The sequence below is a fragment of the Fringilla coelebs genome (assembly GCF_963513975.1).
Source record: "Fringilla coelebs genome assembly, chromosome: 24".
NCBI lineage: Eukaryota > Metazoa > Chordata > Aves > Passeriformes > Fringillidae > Fringilla > Fringilla coelebs.
Window position 1 is genome coordinate 2085569 of NC_140050.1, and position 16683 is coordinate 2102251.

The window sequence follows — 16683 nt, forward strand, 5'->3', positions numbered from 1 at the left end:
TTCTGTTAATTGACCATTGAGTCTCACTGCATGACTGATAAAAATTACATCATTCCATTGTGAGGTGTGCCATCCAGAGCTAGGAGCCAAGCATTCCTACCTGTATATAATTTGAGATTTGGAAAACCACAGTCAGCCTTTTCTACCGGATTCCCAGAGGAAGACCAAGCCCACCTACACCATCACTGGATCTCCAGAGGAAAACTAGACCTTTCTACAGGATCACAGCTTCAACAGACCCACACCTGTCATTGCAGGAGGACTACAGCCACTATTTAACGGGACTACTACCAACACCCTGACCCACCGGGTTTCAGGTCGTATCCTGAGTCTGTCAGTGGTTTTTGTTATTACTGCATTGTTTCTTTTATTTTATTTTTTAAAATTTTCTTTCCTAATAAAGAACTGTTATTCCCGCTCTCATATCTTTGCCTGAGAGCCCCTTAATTTCAAAATTATAACAATGTGGAGGTAGGGGGTTTACAGTTTCCATTTCAGGGGAGGCTCCTGTCTTCCTCAGCAGACACCTGTCTTTTCAGACCAAGACAATACTTCAGTGCTCATCAGTGCTACAGTAGCATGCCCTCTGCCAAACCAATCAGTAGGGAGATCCACCAGAATGTGGGACTTGCTTGTCATGCACACCTTACCAGAGACTCCAGCACCAAATTCCACAAATACCAAGGAGAACTGAACAAAATCTACTTGTCTCTCTAGTGCATAACAAAGGATTGAAGTAATGAGAGAGAGGAAAGCTAAGAAAAACAGATCCAACAATAACGCAGAGTGCAGAGAAAAGCATGGGACAGCTGGCAAAAGATGGAATGAGTAGCCAGAGAAATTGACGCAAAGTAACACAAAATACAAAATGGAGTCCAGTGACTGAAAACTAAGCAGTCAGGAAAAAAGAAGACAGATGTCAGAAACAGTGGAAAGCTCACAGGAAAAGAATAAAATTATGAAAGAATAAAGAATAAAAGAGAGTGAAAAACCTCCAACTATTTGAGATTGTGTCCAGCTATGACAAATGAGAATGGCAAAAGGATCTAATAAAGCAAACTATGGCCAGGCTTGTCAGTCAATCTGAAAAAGGGAACACTGGTGCAACATCTGGTAGTCTTTGTCCACTGAAGGAACAGAGTCATCCAGTACTCAAGGTCCAAGAATCTCACTACTGCTCTTGCTGACTGTTAGACTAACTGACAGGGTCATGAGAGATGATGAGACAACCGGCACTCACAGCTAAAAACTGTACCAGTGCTTACTCAGGAACAGACACAGGGAATACTTGTTCATTTTTGTCCTTTCTGAAGTCTGCCACAATACCACAGTGCTGAAAACCTCTCCCTAATTCAAGCCCAAAGCAAGAAGGGATTGCTAGATTGCCTAATCTAACCACCCTCATTAAATACTGTCTATTTTTCTAAGCCTTATTTAAATTTTGGGTAAACATTTTCATTGAAGCCATCAAAAGCAAAATAATACCGCCCCAAATCATCCACTTGTGCACTTGGTAAAAAAATTCTAGTGTCAAATTTCCCATTCAAATGCCCAGCTCCAGATTCTGGTTCCTATTTCTAGTTACGTTTTTCAAATGCATTTACATAGAACTCTCTAACATTTAATGCTTTTTGTATAAAAGCACTTACACATACCCTGTTTCCATTGACTGAAAAACCACCATACCAGGTTTTATTTTTGCAGATCAGAAATGCAGATGTTAGGTAGTTCTTTGGTTTTTCCAGTCAAGTGCTGGTTTGAAACAAGAATTCCACTGTTATTTCTACTAGCAAACATCTGGGTCAGACGGTCACGTTCTCAAGCTTTTGTTATACCAGGGTGTCTGAAGGATGACCTATGATAAAATAGATCTGCCAGGTCCACTAAACTGTCAACAACTTAAAAAGAAAATGAAGGTAAGGAAGGATATACATAGATATCAAGGAAAACTCTCTACTTTCAAACTTCAGGTAGGAATACATGTAAGAGAACATGAGATCTCCTTCACTAAGATATGAGCAGTCAGACACACAGTTCTTAAAAACTGAGGATTAGACTTGTTTTATTTCTTCAGAGAAGCAGACAGAAACATGGCAAAACAAAGCTCTGGAGAACTAACCAAGTCAGTCCTGATAAAGATATTCAGATGAAGTCCAAGCATATAAAAAGGAAAGCAAAACTTCAGTAATTAGCATCAGAGATAGGACCTCTCCAACCTCAAGATGTGGAACCAAACCTGAATGGTTTTAGGTTGTCAAATCAAATTGAATCCCCAACTGAATCCACAGAACTCCTTTCTGCATGAGTAACCTGCATGAATAACTACAAAAACCTCAAGAGCTGGATTTCACAGGCTAAATTTCTTTAACATATTTCACCATCAAGTCATTAACTATTGATAAATGCCCTATGTGCTGTGAGAAAAACATGTACTATTAAATCTGCTGAGCTTCCTTCACAAGCTGTGGAAATCAAAATGCAGAAAGAGAAAATACTACTTCCACAGCTCATGCAGAGATATCATCTTCAAGTCATATATACTATTTATTATGAGATTTTTAACCTAGAGGTGTGACCACTAGTAGCTGTAGCAAACTCTCTCTTGTCAACCGTATTTCCCACAGCTAAACAAAACATTCACTCACATAATGCAACTCTAGCAGCCACAAAGTGTCAGACCTTTATTGCAGCATGAAAGACTCATTGCGAAAAATCCAAGGGGTCAAGGGCAGCAAGAAAAGCTTCTATAGGTACACTGGTGATAAGAGAGGCTGGGGAAAATGTGGGCCTGTGGGCCCTCTCCAGCAGGAAACATGAGACCTGGTTTCCATGGATATGAAGAGCTGAGGAACTGAAGGATGTTTCTGACTCCATCTTCAACAAGAAGTGCTCCAAACCAAGTTATAAAAGGGGAAAGCAGCAGGGACTGGCAGAATGAAGGACCACCTGCTATAGGAAAACAGGCTTGAGACCATCTAAGGAAGGTAAAGGCCCATAAGTCCATGGGAACTGATGAAATGCATCCATGAGTCCTAAGGGAACCGTCAGAGGAAGTGGCTAAGCCACTCTCCACTCATTAAGAAGTTGTGGCCATCTGAGGAAGTTCCCAGCGACTGGAAAAGGGGAAACATTTACAAAAAGGAAGAAAAGGCAGACTTTGGGCACTACAGGCTGGCAAGCCCCACTTCTGCACCTGGCAAGATCATGGAGCAGACCCTCCATGACCTTCCACCCTGGGAACTCTACTAAGGCACATAGAAAATAAGGCAGTGATTGGTGAGAGCCAACATGGCTTCACTTAGAGCAAACCACACCTGACAAATTTGGTTCTATGATTGTTTTACAGTGTTGGTGGACAAGGGAAGAACAATTGACAGTCTACCTAGAACTGTGCAAAACATTTTACACTGTCCTGAAGGAGATGCCTTGTCTCTAAATTGGACAGATGGATCTCTCCCTGGATAAGGAATTTGGTGGCAGCTGCACTCAGAGTTGCAGTCAACAGCTCAAAGTCCAAGTGGAGACCAAGCCTGGGACCAGCACTGCTTAATATCTATTTTGGTGACATGAACAGTGGGATGGAGGGCACCCACAGGAAGTCTGCCAATGACACCAAGCTGTGTGGTGCAGCTGATATGCTGTAAGGAAGGGATGCCATCTGGACAGGCTGGAGAGGTGGGACTATGCAAACCGTATGAACTTCTACAGGCCAAGTGCAACTCCTGCACATGTGTCAGGGCAATCCCAAGAACAAACACAGGCTGAGGGGAGAAAGGATTGAGAAAAGGCCTGGGGAGAAGGACTTGTGGGTGCAGGTGGATAAGAAGCCTCAACGTGCCCTGACCACAGGCACTAGCACACAGAAACCCAGCCTGTGCTAGGCTCATTGCCCAGCATGGGCAGCAGGGGATTCTGCCCTCTGCCCCACTCAGGTGAGCTCCATCTGAAGAGCTGCTTCCAGCCATGGGGAACAACAACAGGAGGATGTGGAACTGCTGAAGCAAGTCCAGAGGAGGCCACAGAGATGCTCCAAGGGCTGGAGCCCCTCTACTCTGGGGACAGGCTGGAAGAGCTGGGGGTGTTTGGCCTGGAGAAGAGAAGGCTCTGGAGAGACCTTAGAGCCTGGTCCAGTACCTAAAGGGGCTCCACAGGAAAGGGACTTTGGACAAGGAGGAATGGCTTCAAACTGACAGAAGGTAAATTTAGATGAGATATTAGGAAGAAATTCTTCCCTGCAATGGTGGTGAGGCCCTGGCACAGGTTGCTTCATGGATCTGTGGATGGCATCCCAGGCAACATTCAAGGTCAGATCAGATGAGGTTTGGAGCAACTTGGGGTAGTGGAAGGCATCCCTGAACAGTGGGGATTGGGGGGGGGGGGGGGGGGTAGATGTCTTCAAAGGTCTCTTCCAACCCAAACTATGGATTCTTATGAAAATATAAATAAACACCTGCAAGAGTGTGTATCTCTGTAAAGTTCTCAGGCTCACGGAGTATACCACACAGCACAGCTGTGACAGGGGCCAAAAAAGCAGTCACCTTCTTCACTGCTGAGCCCATTTTGCCTCTACCATAAGGATAGAGCATAAATCAGGTTGGAGGTCTCTAGTCCAATCTCCTGCTTCAAGTAGGTCAATTATGATGTCAGGCCTGGTTAATCAGGTTATTCAGTCTGGTCTTAACATCCAAGGACAGAGGCTGAGCAGCCTCCCAGTGTAATCTGTACTTATGGTGAAAAAAAACCTACCATCACCACAAAAACCCAACCTTTCCCCTATTTCCAGTGTTGAACATCTTATCCCACCCCTCACCTTTTGTCTTTGTCCTTTCAACATACACCACTCAGATGGGCCTGGGTCTGTCTCTCTAACAGCTTCCTCACAGACTCTGATAAGCTCCAGATGTGCCTCTTTGAAGACTTTTTTCTTCTAGGCTGAACACACCCAGTCTCCTCACAGAATATGCAACCCAGATCACCAAATGTCTTGACAATTCAGGTTAGTCTTTAAATTTTAGAAGGAACCATGGCATGAAAACAATTTTCAAGACCTCGCCAGATCTCCTGTAGCCACATTATTAAGATGAGAATTTATTTTTAAAGCTAAGAATTAAAATGTTTCAAACACTTTTTCTTTTTAAATTTACTCCAAATTACATTTAGAAATGGAATAGTGCCTGGTGACATGGAAAACTATATGAGGGAGGAAAAAAAAAATCTACAGTGCAAATTCTTGGCAAGCAAGTCCTTGCTTCAATTTCAAGAAGCACCCTTCAACACCAGAAGATTACAAGTTGGGAATAGCTACTCCAACTGTAACTCTCTGTAATACATCATCTGAGAGAAAAAGTGTACCTGTGAATCAAAAATGAGTGCTAAAAAGAACAGCAATTAGGCTGTTAACTGACTTAAAATACTCAGAGTGGTAATTTGTCACTGTGAAACCCTTCTCTAAGAGTCAAGAAAACAAATTCAAAGTTAGGTTTAATTATGCTTATTGGAACATTGCAGGTCACAAAAAAATGTTCTTGGGGATTTTTTTCACCATTTACATAACGAAGAGCAGAATAATCATGCTAAATGTAACATATGAAGAGGTAGAGATGACTTACAGCATTATAAAATTCAAAAGGTGTTGATAACACAAGATTCTCCTCCAATAGCTAAGAACAGACTCAAAGCAAAGAGCAAGCTGCCACTAAGAGCTTATCTGCAGAAAGACTTCCACAAGCAAAATCTAGCCATACCTCATGTCAGAAACAACAAGAAACACAACTGGATAATTTATGGCCAATCTTCACAAGCGATGTCATGATAAATACAACTGACATGGTGAAAAGAGATACTTCTGCAAATGTTACAAGTCAGAAAATAAAAAAGTACCTTATTTTCATATCAGAGGGAAAAGCCATGAGGCAGGGCAACTATTTGGTAATGTAGATAAAATATACATAAAGAATTCAAAAAAGTGTTCACAAGAAGTATTAAAGCATTTAGATAACCTTGTCTTGTCAATTAAATAGTTCTTTATGATGTCTGGGTGTGAATTATTTGGACATGTCACTCAGCCTAACTTGGCACCCACTAATCCATCTGAAGCCACCATAGGGAAAAAAATCTTGTTTCTAGAGTCTGCAGACAGTCAGAGGTGAATGACACATTTTCTCTCAAAGTAACAGTAGACCTTCCTCTGTCCAAAAGCTACCATGAGACAAGTAGCATAAACAATCAGGGCAACCCCCAACCCCTCGCCCCTGCCACCAAAACAGCACAGAAGCAAAGTCAGCATCCTACAAGTCTGGTAAAGAAATTATACTGATTAGTCTAAAAGGAACTACTTCAGTTTGCTCACCTTCTGGGTATTTCATAAAATCGTAAAATATGCTGAGTTGCAAGGGACCCATTAGGAACAGTGAGTCCAACTCCTGGCCCTGCACAGGTGTCCTGGGGGTGACTGAACAGTGGAAAAAGGGTGAGGCTCCAGAACAGCTGCAGTACATCAATGATATCATTGTGTGGGGGAACACAGCAGCATAAATGCTTGAGAAAGGAGAGAAAATCATTCAGATTCTCCTGAAAGCTGGTTTTGCCATCAAGAAGACCAAAGTCAAGGGACCTGCCCAAGAGATCCAGTCCCTGGCGGTAAAGTGGCAAGCCGGTGTCAGATTCCCACTGAGGTCACCAACAAGATCACCATGATGTCTCCACTAACCGGCAAGAAGGAAACACAAGCTTTCCTAGGCAGCATAGGCTTTTGGACAATGCACATTCCTGAGTACAGCAGATTGTGACCCTCTCTATCTGGTCAACCAAAAGAAAAACAGATTCCAGTGGGGCCCCGAGCAGCAGAAAGCCTTTGCCCAGATCAAACAGGAGATCGCTCATATGGTAGCCCTTGGCCCAGTCAGGACAGGACCAGAAGCGAAGAATGTGCTTTACTCTGCAGCCAGGGGCCATTGTCTGTCCTGAAGCCTTTGGCAGAAGGTGCCAAAGGGAGGGAAACTTGAGGTCAACCACTAGGATTTTGGAGTCGAAGCTACAGAGGGTCTGAAGCTAACAGAGAAAGAAATTTTAGCAGCCGATGAAGGAGTCCAGGCTGCCTCAGAGGTGACTGGCACTGAAACACAACTCCTCCTGGCATCCTGACTACCAGTGTTGGGTTGGATGTTCACAGCAAAGGTTCCCTCTACCCACCATGTCACATGGAGCAAGTGAATTGCTCTCATCACACAGCGCACCCATACTGGAAAACTGAATCGCCCTAAGATTTTGGAGATAAATACAAATTGGTCTAAAGGTGAAAGCTCGGGTGTCACTGACAAAGAAGAACAAGAGCAAGTGACACATGTTGAAGAAGCTCCACCATACAACCAACTGCCAGCAGAAGAAACAGGTTACGTTCTTTTTACTTTACTGATGGTTCTTGTTGCATTGTAGGGATGAAACAAAAGCGCAAAGCAGCTGGATGGAGCCCAACACAACAGGCTGCAGAAGCTACTGAAGGAAAAGGCGAATCAAGTCAACTTGCTGAACTCAAAACTGTTCAACTGACCCTGGACTTTGCTGAAAGTTGAGAAGTGGCAAAAGCTCTACCCTCTACACTGGATGGTAGGTAACCAATGCTCTGTGGGGTTGGCTGGAAAGGTGGAAAAAGGCTAATTGGCAGCATAGGCAAAAACCAATTTGGGTGGCTGAAGAGTGGAAAGACATTGCTACCAGGGCAGAGAAACTACCTGTGAAAATCAGTCATATAGATGCCTATACCCCCAAGAGTTGAGCTAATGAGGAGCACCAAAACAATCAGCAGGTAGACCAGGCTGCAAAGATAACAGGTGTTACAGACAGACTTAGATTGGCAGCACAAGGGGGAGTTGTTCCTAGGTCAATGGGCCCATGATGCCTCAGGTCATCAGGGCAGGGATGCCACCTCTAAGTGGGGATGAGACCGAGGGGTGGATTTAACTATGGACAGTATTTCGCAGGTTATCCATGACTGTGAGACGTGTGCTGCCATCAAACAGGCCAAGCGAGTGAAGCCCCTGTGGTACGGCGGGCAGTGGTCCAAGTACAGGTATGGGGAGGCCTGGCAGATTGACTCCATCCCACTGACCCAGACACACCAAGGCAAGAGCCACGTGCTCACAATGATAGAAGCCACCACAAGATGGCTGTGGTGCAAACCTACCCTGTACCTCATGCTACTGCCTGTAACACCATCCTGGGCCTTGAAAAGCAGGTCCTTTGGAGGCATGGTACCACTGAGAAGATTGAGTCAAACAATGGAACTCATTTCAACAATAGCCTTAGAAACACCTGGGCTAGGGAACATGGCATTGAGAGGGTGTACCATATCCCCTACCATGCACCAGCTGACAATGGACTTTTAAAAACCACCTTGAAAGCACTGGGTGTGGGATCTTTCAAAAACTGGGAGCAGCATCTAGCAAAGGTCACCTGGTTAGTTAACACCCAAGGCTTCATGAACCAAGCAGGCCCTGCCCAGTCTGAACCCCTGCCTCTGCATACAGTAGAGAAAGTCCCACTGGCGCACATCAGAGGTTTATTAGGAAAGACAGCTTGGATCAATTCTGCCTTGAGTACAGACAAACCCATCTGTGGGATTGTCTTTCCTCAGGGACCAAGTTACACATGGTAGATAATGCAGAAAGATGGAACAACATGACATATACCTCAGGAAGATCTGATTGCTGGGTGAGAACTACATGTAAATACCACTGTCAACTGAATGTCACTGTCATTGTCTGTTTATAGCTATATACTGTGTATATGTGTATACAAATGTATGCGTGTGTTGAGTCAGAATATATACTAGCGCTGGTAGTAAGCTGACAATACGGGGATAAGGGGTGAAATGTCCTGAGGTAACTTTATGATGCTTGTATCCCTATTAGTCTGTTTAGCCCAGAAATAAATTCTGCACCATTAAGACTGGTTTCAAGAGTTAAGGGGGGAAGAGAAGAAACACAGAGTTTGTTATCAAAAATTGCACTTGCTCCCCCCACATCCTCCTCCTGGACTGTGTTGTCTGCAGCACGGACAGAGCTTTCCTTTGCTTTCAGCTAGTTTTTAGCTCACTGAGGCAGACAAGTTCCCTGGACTGTGGTTTTTCTTTTTCCTGGAACTATTTAAACCTGCTCTGGACTGAACCCACAAGTTCGCACCTGTGGCCTACCAGGCCAAGCCTGGGCCACGGCATTTCCAGTACTGGAGGGACCGATAAGAGACTGAGTGAGCGGAGCTACAGCCCACAGAGGGACTTTCTGAGTTTGTCAACTCTTCAGAGCAGCAAGAGGTTTTATTGTTTAATATTGTTTATTTTTTGTGCTGGTGAATGCTTTGCCTGTGAAATAAATAGGATTTTTTCTACTTTTCTCCAAGGAAATATTTTCATGAACCAGTTGGGGGAGGGGCCGCTTGAATCTGCTTTCTAGAGGAACCCCTTCAGAGGTTTTCTTCCAAATCTGCCCTAAACCAGGACAACAGAGCACCCCAAAAAGGCCACCATGGGACATAGCACTGTCCGAACACTTCTTGAACTCGGGCTTGGTGCTGTGACTACTGCCATAAGAAGCCTTATGTGCTCAACCTCCCTCTGGGTGGAAAACCTTTTCCTGGTATCCAACCTAAACCTCCCCTGACTCAGCACCATGCTGCTTCCTCAAGCTCTCTCACTGGTCATGAGAGTGTACAGACTGGTACCTGCCTCTCAGGTGGCTTCAGCCTCTCAGGAGGCTGAAGACTGCATAGAGGTCTCCCTTCAGTATCCTCCAGGCTGAACAAACCAAGTGCCCTCAGCAGCTCCTCCTACAGCTTCCCCATCCTTGTGGCCCTTCTTTGGACATTTCTCTACTAGCTTAATGTCTTTTTTATACTGTGGTGCCCAAAACTGCCCCCAGAACTCAAGGTGAGGCTGCCCCTGTGCAGAGCAGAGAGACACAATCCCCTCCCTCACCCAGTTGGCCTGATGCCCCTAAGGACATGGTTGGCCATCCTGGCTCCAGGGCACTGCTGACTCAGATCCAACTTGCCATCAACCAGAACCCCCAGGTCCCTTCCTTCACCACTGCTCTCTAGCCTCTAATTAATTTAAGGCAGTTACATACAGTAAACATGTTATGATTGCGAACTGTATGCCCAGCAATTTCATAAAGCTAAGTAAGTTGCAGTCACCTCCTGAAAGAAAAATGTGAACACATCCATCAAATTTTAGCCCTGAGAAAAATTTGTATCACCTTTCAGCCATTGGAAAGATTAAGTAATTTATTCCCCACACAAGGGGAGACTGTTGTCTTAAAAATGCAGCTTCAGCAGTAAGTTATAGACAAGGAAATTACTAGCTGTGTTCTTGTGGGGAGTAAGAAAATAGTGCAGCAGGTAATCTCACACCTGAGGAGTTGCTGCAGAGCCAATTACTAAAGATTAGAAACATGCCCAGCTCTTAACAAGCCATACCTGTATCCAATAAGGGCAAGTGCTACAAAAGAGCAGGTTGGCTAGCTGTGAGGAGAGCTGCAGTTTACTAACTAGGTGTGAAGAGAGAGCTGCAGTTTGCTGGCTAGCAGTGAAGAGTGATGGTGTTTTGTGGCTGTGCTGAGAAGAGAGATGGCATTTGTTGGCCACACTGTGAAGCAAGATGGATGTGTTGGCTGTGAGGAAGAGGAGTCAGAGGACTGCTGCAAGGACCAGGGATAGGCAGCGCATAGAGGAGCTGTGTTGCAAAGAAACTTCAAGGAGGTATGAGGCCCTGGAGATATAAAATCCCTTGCACTATAATGACGCTAGAGTTCGTGCTAAGACGACATGTTCTAGCCAAAAGTTAATGAGAAAAGCATTCCGATTCCCATAAATATATAGGGCCGACAAGAAGGTGCTAGTTCTCTTTGGTATTCTAGCTGGATTGTCTTAAAACTGACACTTCACACATGTCGCAGTGAAGTACCAAAGACTCCAAAGAAAGTTCTAAGAACATTCAGTAACTATTTTATACATTAGTACCAATAACAATCGTGCTTGTCAGTCTAAACCCCTGCTTTTCAATAACCACCCTTACAATGACAGTCCCCAAAACCTTTATTACAATGTCACTAAATCTTTGCAGCAAAGTCGATCAAACTTCAAACAGCTATGGAGAAGCTACTCTGTCTTCCTCTTCATTAGCTCCACGCTTATCAACTCATCTCCCACCATGACAGGCAATGCCAAAACCAGGATCTGTTCCTAGGAAACTTCACAGTACAAACTTCTTCAGAAAGTAGCACTAGGACTGTGTAACCTTTTAGCCCCCTTCTGCGCAGTAGAGAACCCCCTTAAACTAACAACCTTCTCTGGTGAAGATACAGTTGGTCATCACTCCAATATAAAAAGGTAGGGGAGCAGTTTCACCAACTCACTAGAAACAAAGCAAAGACAAGTGGATGAAAAATATTTGAGGAACAATAAGAATGGAAAAAAATGAACTCATTATTAGAGGGAATGCTTGTAGCTTTGAAGAAATGCATCAGAAAGATCATCCATTTAAAAAGTTCGAAATTGTAAAGAACATTGGTAGAATGGTTACTTGGAGGCAGTACTGACAGCTCAGCAGCGATTTAAGTCATTCAGTAGTTTAAGAGAGACATCAGAACCTAGAAGGTAAAGATACCTAATATACTGTTGGAAACAGAAACACCAATCAATGAATTTAAAGATGGGTGTCATGGTAAAAGTTACAGGTTAAAAGAGCTTTATATTAGTAAGATGAGAATGACACAAGCCACACAAATCTCAGCACTTTTCAAGGCCAGGAAAAAGTTTGTTGTAGTAATCAAACAGGTAAAAAAAATCTTGAGTTTCACCTTCATGAACAGACAATAAAAGCTGTCTGTCCACTGGACTGTTTAAACACACCAAACAAAAACAGTCTGCAGGAATGACTGAAACCTCATTCTAGGTACTTGTGTCGACTATGTGTCAAAGAATAATTAGCTTCACACCTAAGAACAAAATATGATTGAGACGGCAATATTGTACAGATCAATCAAGATTCAGGAACGTTAAGAACTTCACTGTAATCACACTTTTTTGTGAACAGGAAAAGTGAGCTATCAAATGCTATAAACAACCAATACAGAAGACCAATACAAAGCAGAAGGTCAAAGAACTATTGCTACCAAAATAGTTACTTCACATATTTAGATGAAAATACCTGAGCACAAGGAAGTAAAGCATTCACCTAAACAATGCAAAAATAAAACTAACTGATGTGTTTAAGAATGAGGATAAAACAGTCACCTGAGAAGATCCTTGCCATGACAGAGACTGCAAATGAGCCAAGTAGAAAGACTACAGAATTCTCAGAGTTTCAGCAGAAAGATGCGAATTTCGGGAAGTGCATGTAGTTCCACTGTTATACAAAGAAGATACACCTCAAAAATGGCACTGAAAGGAACAAAACTAGCAACAGCCAATGATATTAGAACGGGAAAACAACAGTTCCAAAGCAAGCTTATCTTACTTCATCTGAGGAAAGATTGTATCACATTCTTATACCAAGAAGAAATAGAACAGCAACAGATGAAGGTGACAACTCTGGAAAGACAGGCGAGTATAAACTAAAGAGATTTATAGGTGAGGTAAGTCTCTGGAGGCAGGAAAGGACCATGAGGATGAGATCACACTCCCCCTCACCATCCCAGACAGCCTACAAGACCCTGCAGGAAAAGAGAAGTAAGTAGAGATAGAAACACACGACAAGTCATCATCAAAAGATGTAATAAACATTGATAAACAGTTGAGCTTAATGTTCTCCAGCAGAAAGGGGAGGTTAAGTGAGGGGCTTGTATGACTTAAGATAGCTACTGCCAAGCTTCTGGTTCTAAGAGAACAAAAGAACCCATTAAAATTTATTATAAGGGTCATTATAATGGCAGTATATAAATTAAGTACTAAAGTTTCTCACAAATAGTCATTACAGATTTGGCTACTACTATTCTTGAGACCACTTATCATGCCTCCTCAGGCAGTGACAACTCACCTTGAGTCTGGGAGCCAACAGCTCGAGCCAATGCCACATCACAGGATTTGTTAACTTAAGAGTAATTGTATTTTTAGCTGTTTGGAGGCTTCATCTTCAAAGGCTGCACCTACAACATTTATTTGCTTCCTGGTGTTTAACGTTAATATCAGAACATTAATTGCCACTGGAACTGAGTTCCAAAGTAAGAAACAGTCCTGAAAGAAGGGGCCTCACAAACACTTTCATTCACCTCCCTCTGGGCACTTCTTTTCCTCTTCCATTAGCAGAGAGGAATGATGAGAGACAACAGAGACAGCTGGGCAAACTGGCTTTTGCCAAAACTCTGAGAGACATGTGTCATTCCCAAAGGCAAATATAGATACCCACTGTCACTGAAAAACACCACTGTACACACCTTGGGGCAGAATACCCAAATACTGCAGTATTGCAGCTCAGGTTCTTCTAATGCTCTTCTGAAAAAAATGAAGCCACTTTACTAGCCCACCTCTGATGTTTTCAGCTCAAAAAATACAATGCATCTACTACAATACCCTGCCTTGCTTTACATAGGCCTTCAATCAATCCCTGAACTAAAGAAAGGATTAACATGAGAGTAAGCAAAAGAAAGATTTACAGTAGTACGAAAGCTGTGGACAATAACTCCAAAAAGCAGCTGGACAAGACGGGCACAAAGAGGCTCAGAGCCGGGGCCAAGACACAGCGCTCGCTACCGCTCTCCAGGGGCCGTGCCCAGCGCCGGGCCCGCTGTCCGTGTCCAGGGAGCGCCGGCCCCGGGGCCCCAGCTCCGGGAGCCGCGGCACTGCGAGCGCGGAGCCACCAACCCGCGGGAGGTACCTAAGGACGAAGGCCCCAGCCTGGCTTCATCCGCCCGCGCCTCGCGGACAGCACGGTGGCCCGGCCAAGGCGCTCCCTTTGTCCGGCCGCTCACCCCACTGGGACCGGGAGGGACGCGGGAAGGTGGCGCTCCCGGACCGGACCCTGAACGCAGACCGCAGGGCCGGGCCGAGCCGGGCTAGACGAGGTTCACGGCAGTGTAGGACCACTGCGGGCCAAAGTAGCGACGCCTGCAACTCCCGCCTACCTTCGTTCGCCAGGTCCGCCATTTTACTTCCTCAGCCACGCCCACAATGCACCGCGCGGCCGGACGACACCGCTCACGGCGGGCCCCGCGCGGCGCGCACGCCCCGATTTACGGCCGCTCCGGGACGGCGCTGCGCGTGCGCGGAGGGCGGGGCTGTCCCTGGCGGACTCGGGGCTCTGCGCGGTGCCCGGCCGGGTCTCTGTTAGTCCTGCAGCTCCGCACGGGCGGTCTGGGCGGCTTCTCCGTGGGCCGACTCGTTATGGGGCCGCCATTGGCCCGGTTGCTCCCTGCGGCCCGCGCACCGTGTGTACCGCGGCGGTCGGAGCAGGGCCAGTTGCCCGCGCGTCTCCGTCCCGTGCGCGGCCTTGTCCTCTGCACCTCTTCCCGTGGCTGCGGAGCCCAGGCGGGCAGGCTCTGAGCTGCTCTTGGTGCCACGTCCAGCGCTCAACAGCAGCTGGCACAGGGGGTAGAAACGGAGTAATTAATGATTCTCATCTTACCCCTAGTGATTCCTTCGAGGTTCATTTAACAGCAGCATGCGCAGTGCCCTTCATTTTACTACGTCCCTCACAAGCTATCACACTAGCCTAAGGCAGAATCCAAGGGCCTGCCTCCTGATTCCTTTTGTAAGTACCATGCATTGAAACCATCTGGTTCGCCTGCTAGGACAATTGTCCATCAGGAATATAACAACAAAACTGACAAAACTTGTTACAAATAAACGAATGGCACTAATGAAAAGAAAATAAATAAAAACAGAATCATCAGAGAACGGTTTGGGTTCCAAGGAACCTTAAAGCCCATCTCATTACCCTTATTTCCATAGACAGGGCCAGGTAGCTCTACGCCACATCCAACCTGACCTTGTACACCCAGGGATGGGTCAACCACATCTCTGGGCAAGCTGTGCCAGGGCTTTGCTGGTCTACCAGCCAAGAATTTCTTTGCAATATCCCATCTAACCCTGCCCTCTTGCAGTGGGAAGCCATTCGCCCTTGTCCTGTCATTCTAGACTCCTGTCCAAAGTCTCTCCAGCTTTCTTGAAGCCCCTTTAGGTACTGGACCAGGCTCTAAGGTCTCTCCAGAGCCTTCTCTTCTCCAGGCCAAACACCCCCAGCTCTTCCAGCCTGTCCCCAGAGTAGAGGGGCTCCAGCCCTTGGAGCATCTCTGTGGCCTCCTCTGGATTTGCTTCAGCAGTTCCACATCCTCCTGTTGTTGTTCCCCATGGCTGGAAGCAGCTCTTCAGATGGAGCTCACCTGAGTGGGGCAGAGGGCAGAATCCCCTGCTGCCCATGCTGGGCAATGAGCCCAGCACAGGCTGGGTTTCTGTGTGCTAGTGCCTGTGGTCGGGGCACGTTGAGGCTTCTTATCCACCTGCACCCACAAGTCCTTCTCCCCAGGCCTTTTCTCAATCCTTTCTCCCCTCAGCCTGTGTTTGTTCTTGGGATTGCCCTGACACACGTGCAGGAGTTGCACTTGGCCTTGTAGAAGTTTGTAAGTCCCACCTCTCCAGCCTGTCCATGCTATCCCTTCCTTCCAGCATGTTGACCACACCACACAGGATACCTATTTTTAAATACAAAATTCCTATCTGTAAGTAAATGTCCATCTTCAGCATATTATGGAATATTTCCATAGATCAGGCAATATTCTTTGGAGTTTTATGATTGCTAGTGCAAGCTGCATTATCAGTTGAATTTGCAAGACAGTAGGCACAGGAAATCCATGTGTTTTATAAAGCCAGTTAGGGACAAATTCTTACCACACTTCCTAGACAGGTGATCTAGTTCAACTGGACACCCAGCTGTATCTGGTACTCATGACCAAGAGAGGAATGTCTGAGGGACATGATAATCAATGGTTACGTTCGTTGTCACAACCATGAAATTGGGGCATTCAAGGTTCTGAGAGGAGTGACAAAGATAAATGGCAGACTGCAGCCCCTTCAAGGGAATGACTTTGGGTTATTCAAGTGAAGTGAGATTCTGTGAATTAGCTCTGAAGGACAAAGGAGCTCAAAAGAGCTGGCAGTTTGTTAAGGACTTCCTCCAAGCACAAGAACAGTCTGTCCCAGCAATCAGAGGAGTAAGTAAATGTGTTGGGAGACAAACTTGGTAAACATAGAACTTGTGAATGAACACAAAAAATCTATACATGGGATAGAAACAAGGACAGACTAATGAAGTGGAACATAGGAATACTTCTTCAGCATGCAGAGATGGTATGAGGAAATCCAAAGGTCAACTAGAGTTGACACTGCCAAAGGACTTCAAAAGCTTTCCTGGTCTTACTTTCCACCAGGGAAGTCCTTTCTTTCCGCCAAGTCAGTTTCACCAAGCTCAGGTCTCTGAGCTTTGAGACAGGATTCAGAGACAAGATCAAAAATCTCTTGAGAACTCTCAGCCCGCCTGAGTTCATGGGATCCAGTGAGCTGTGTGGGAGGGGGCTGAAAGCTGTCTGATGTTACTGAACAGAAGCTTTCCATCAGCTTTAAAGGTCCTGGAGATAGTGCCTGCATTCCAGGGGCACTTTAAGCAGCAGGAGGCTCAGTTTAACCTCTCACTCTCCA

General features: G+C 45.4%; 1 protein-coding gene across 2 annotated transcripts in view; it reads right to left on the minus strand.

The window, feature by feature from the left end:
* The window catches only part of RANBP3 (RAN binding protein 3), a 57586-nt gene extending 43425 nt beyond the window's left edge, over positions 1-14161 (minus strand). For both annotated transcript variants that reach the window (XR_014616725.1, XM_084220959.1), the window contains exon 1: positions 14115-14161. Coding sequence is in view for 1 of the 2 variants with exons in the window: in XM_084220959.1 (XP_084077085.1) it covers positions 14115-14136 (22 nt within the window). In the remaining variant the exon portion in view is untranslated. The remainder of the gene's footprint in view (positions 1-14114) is intronic.
* Between the last annotated feature and the right edge of the window lie 2522 nt (positions 14162-16683).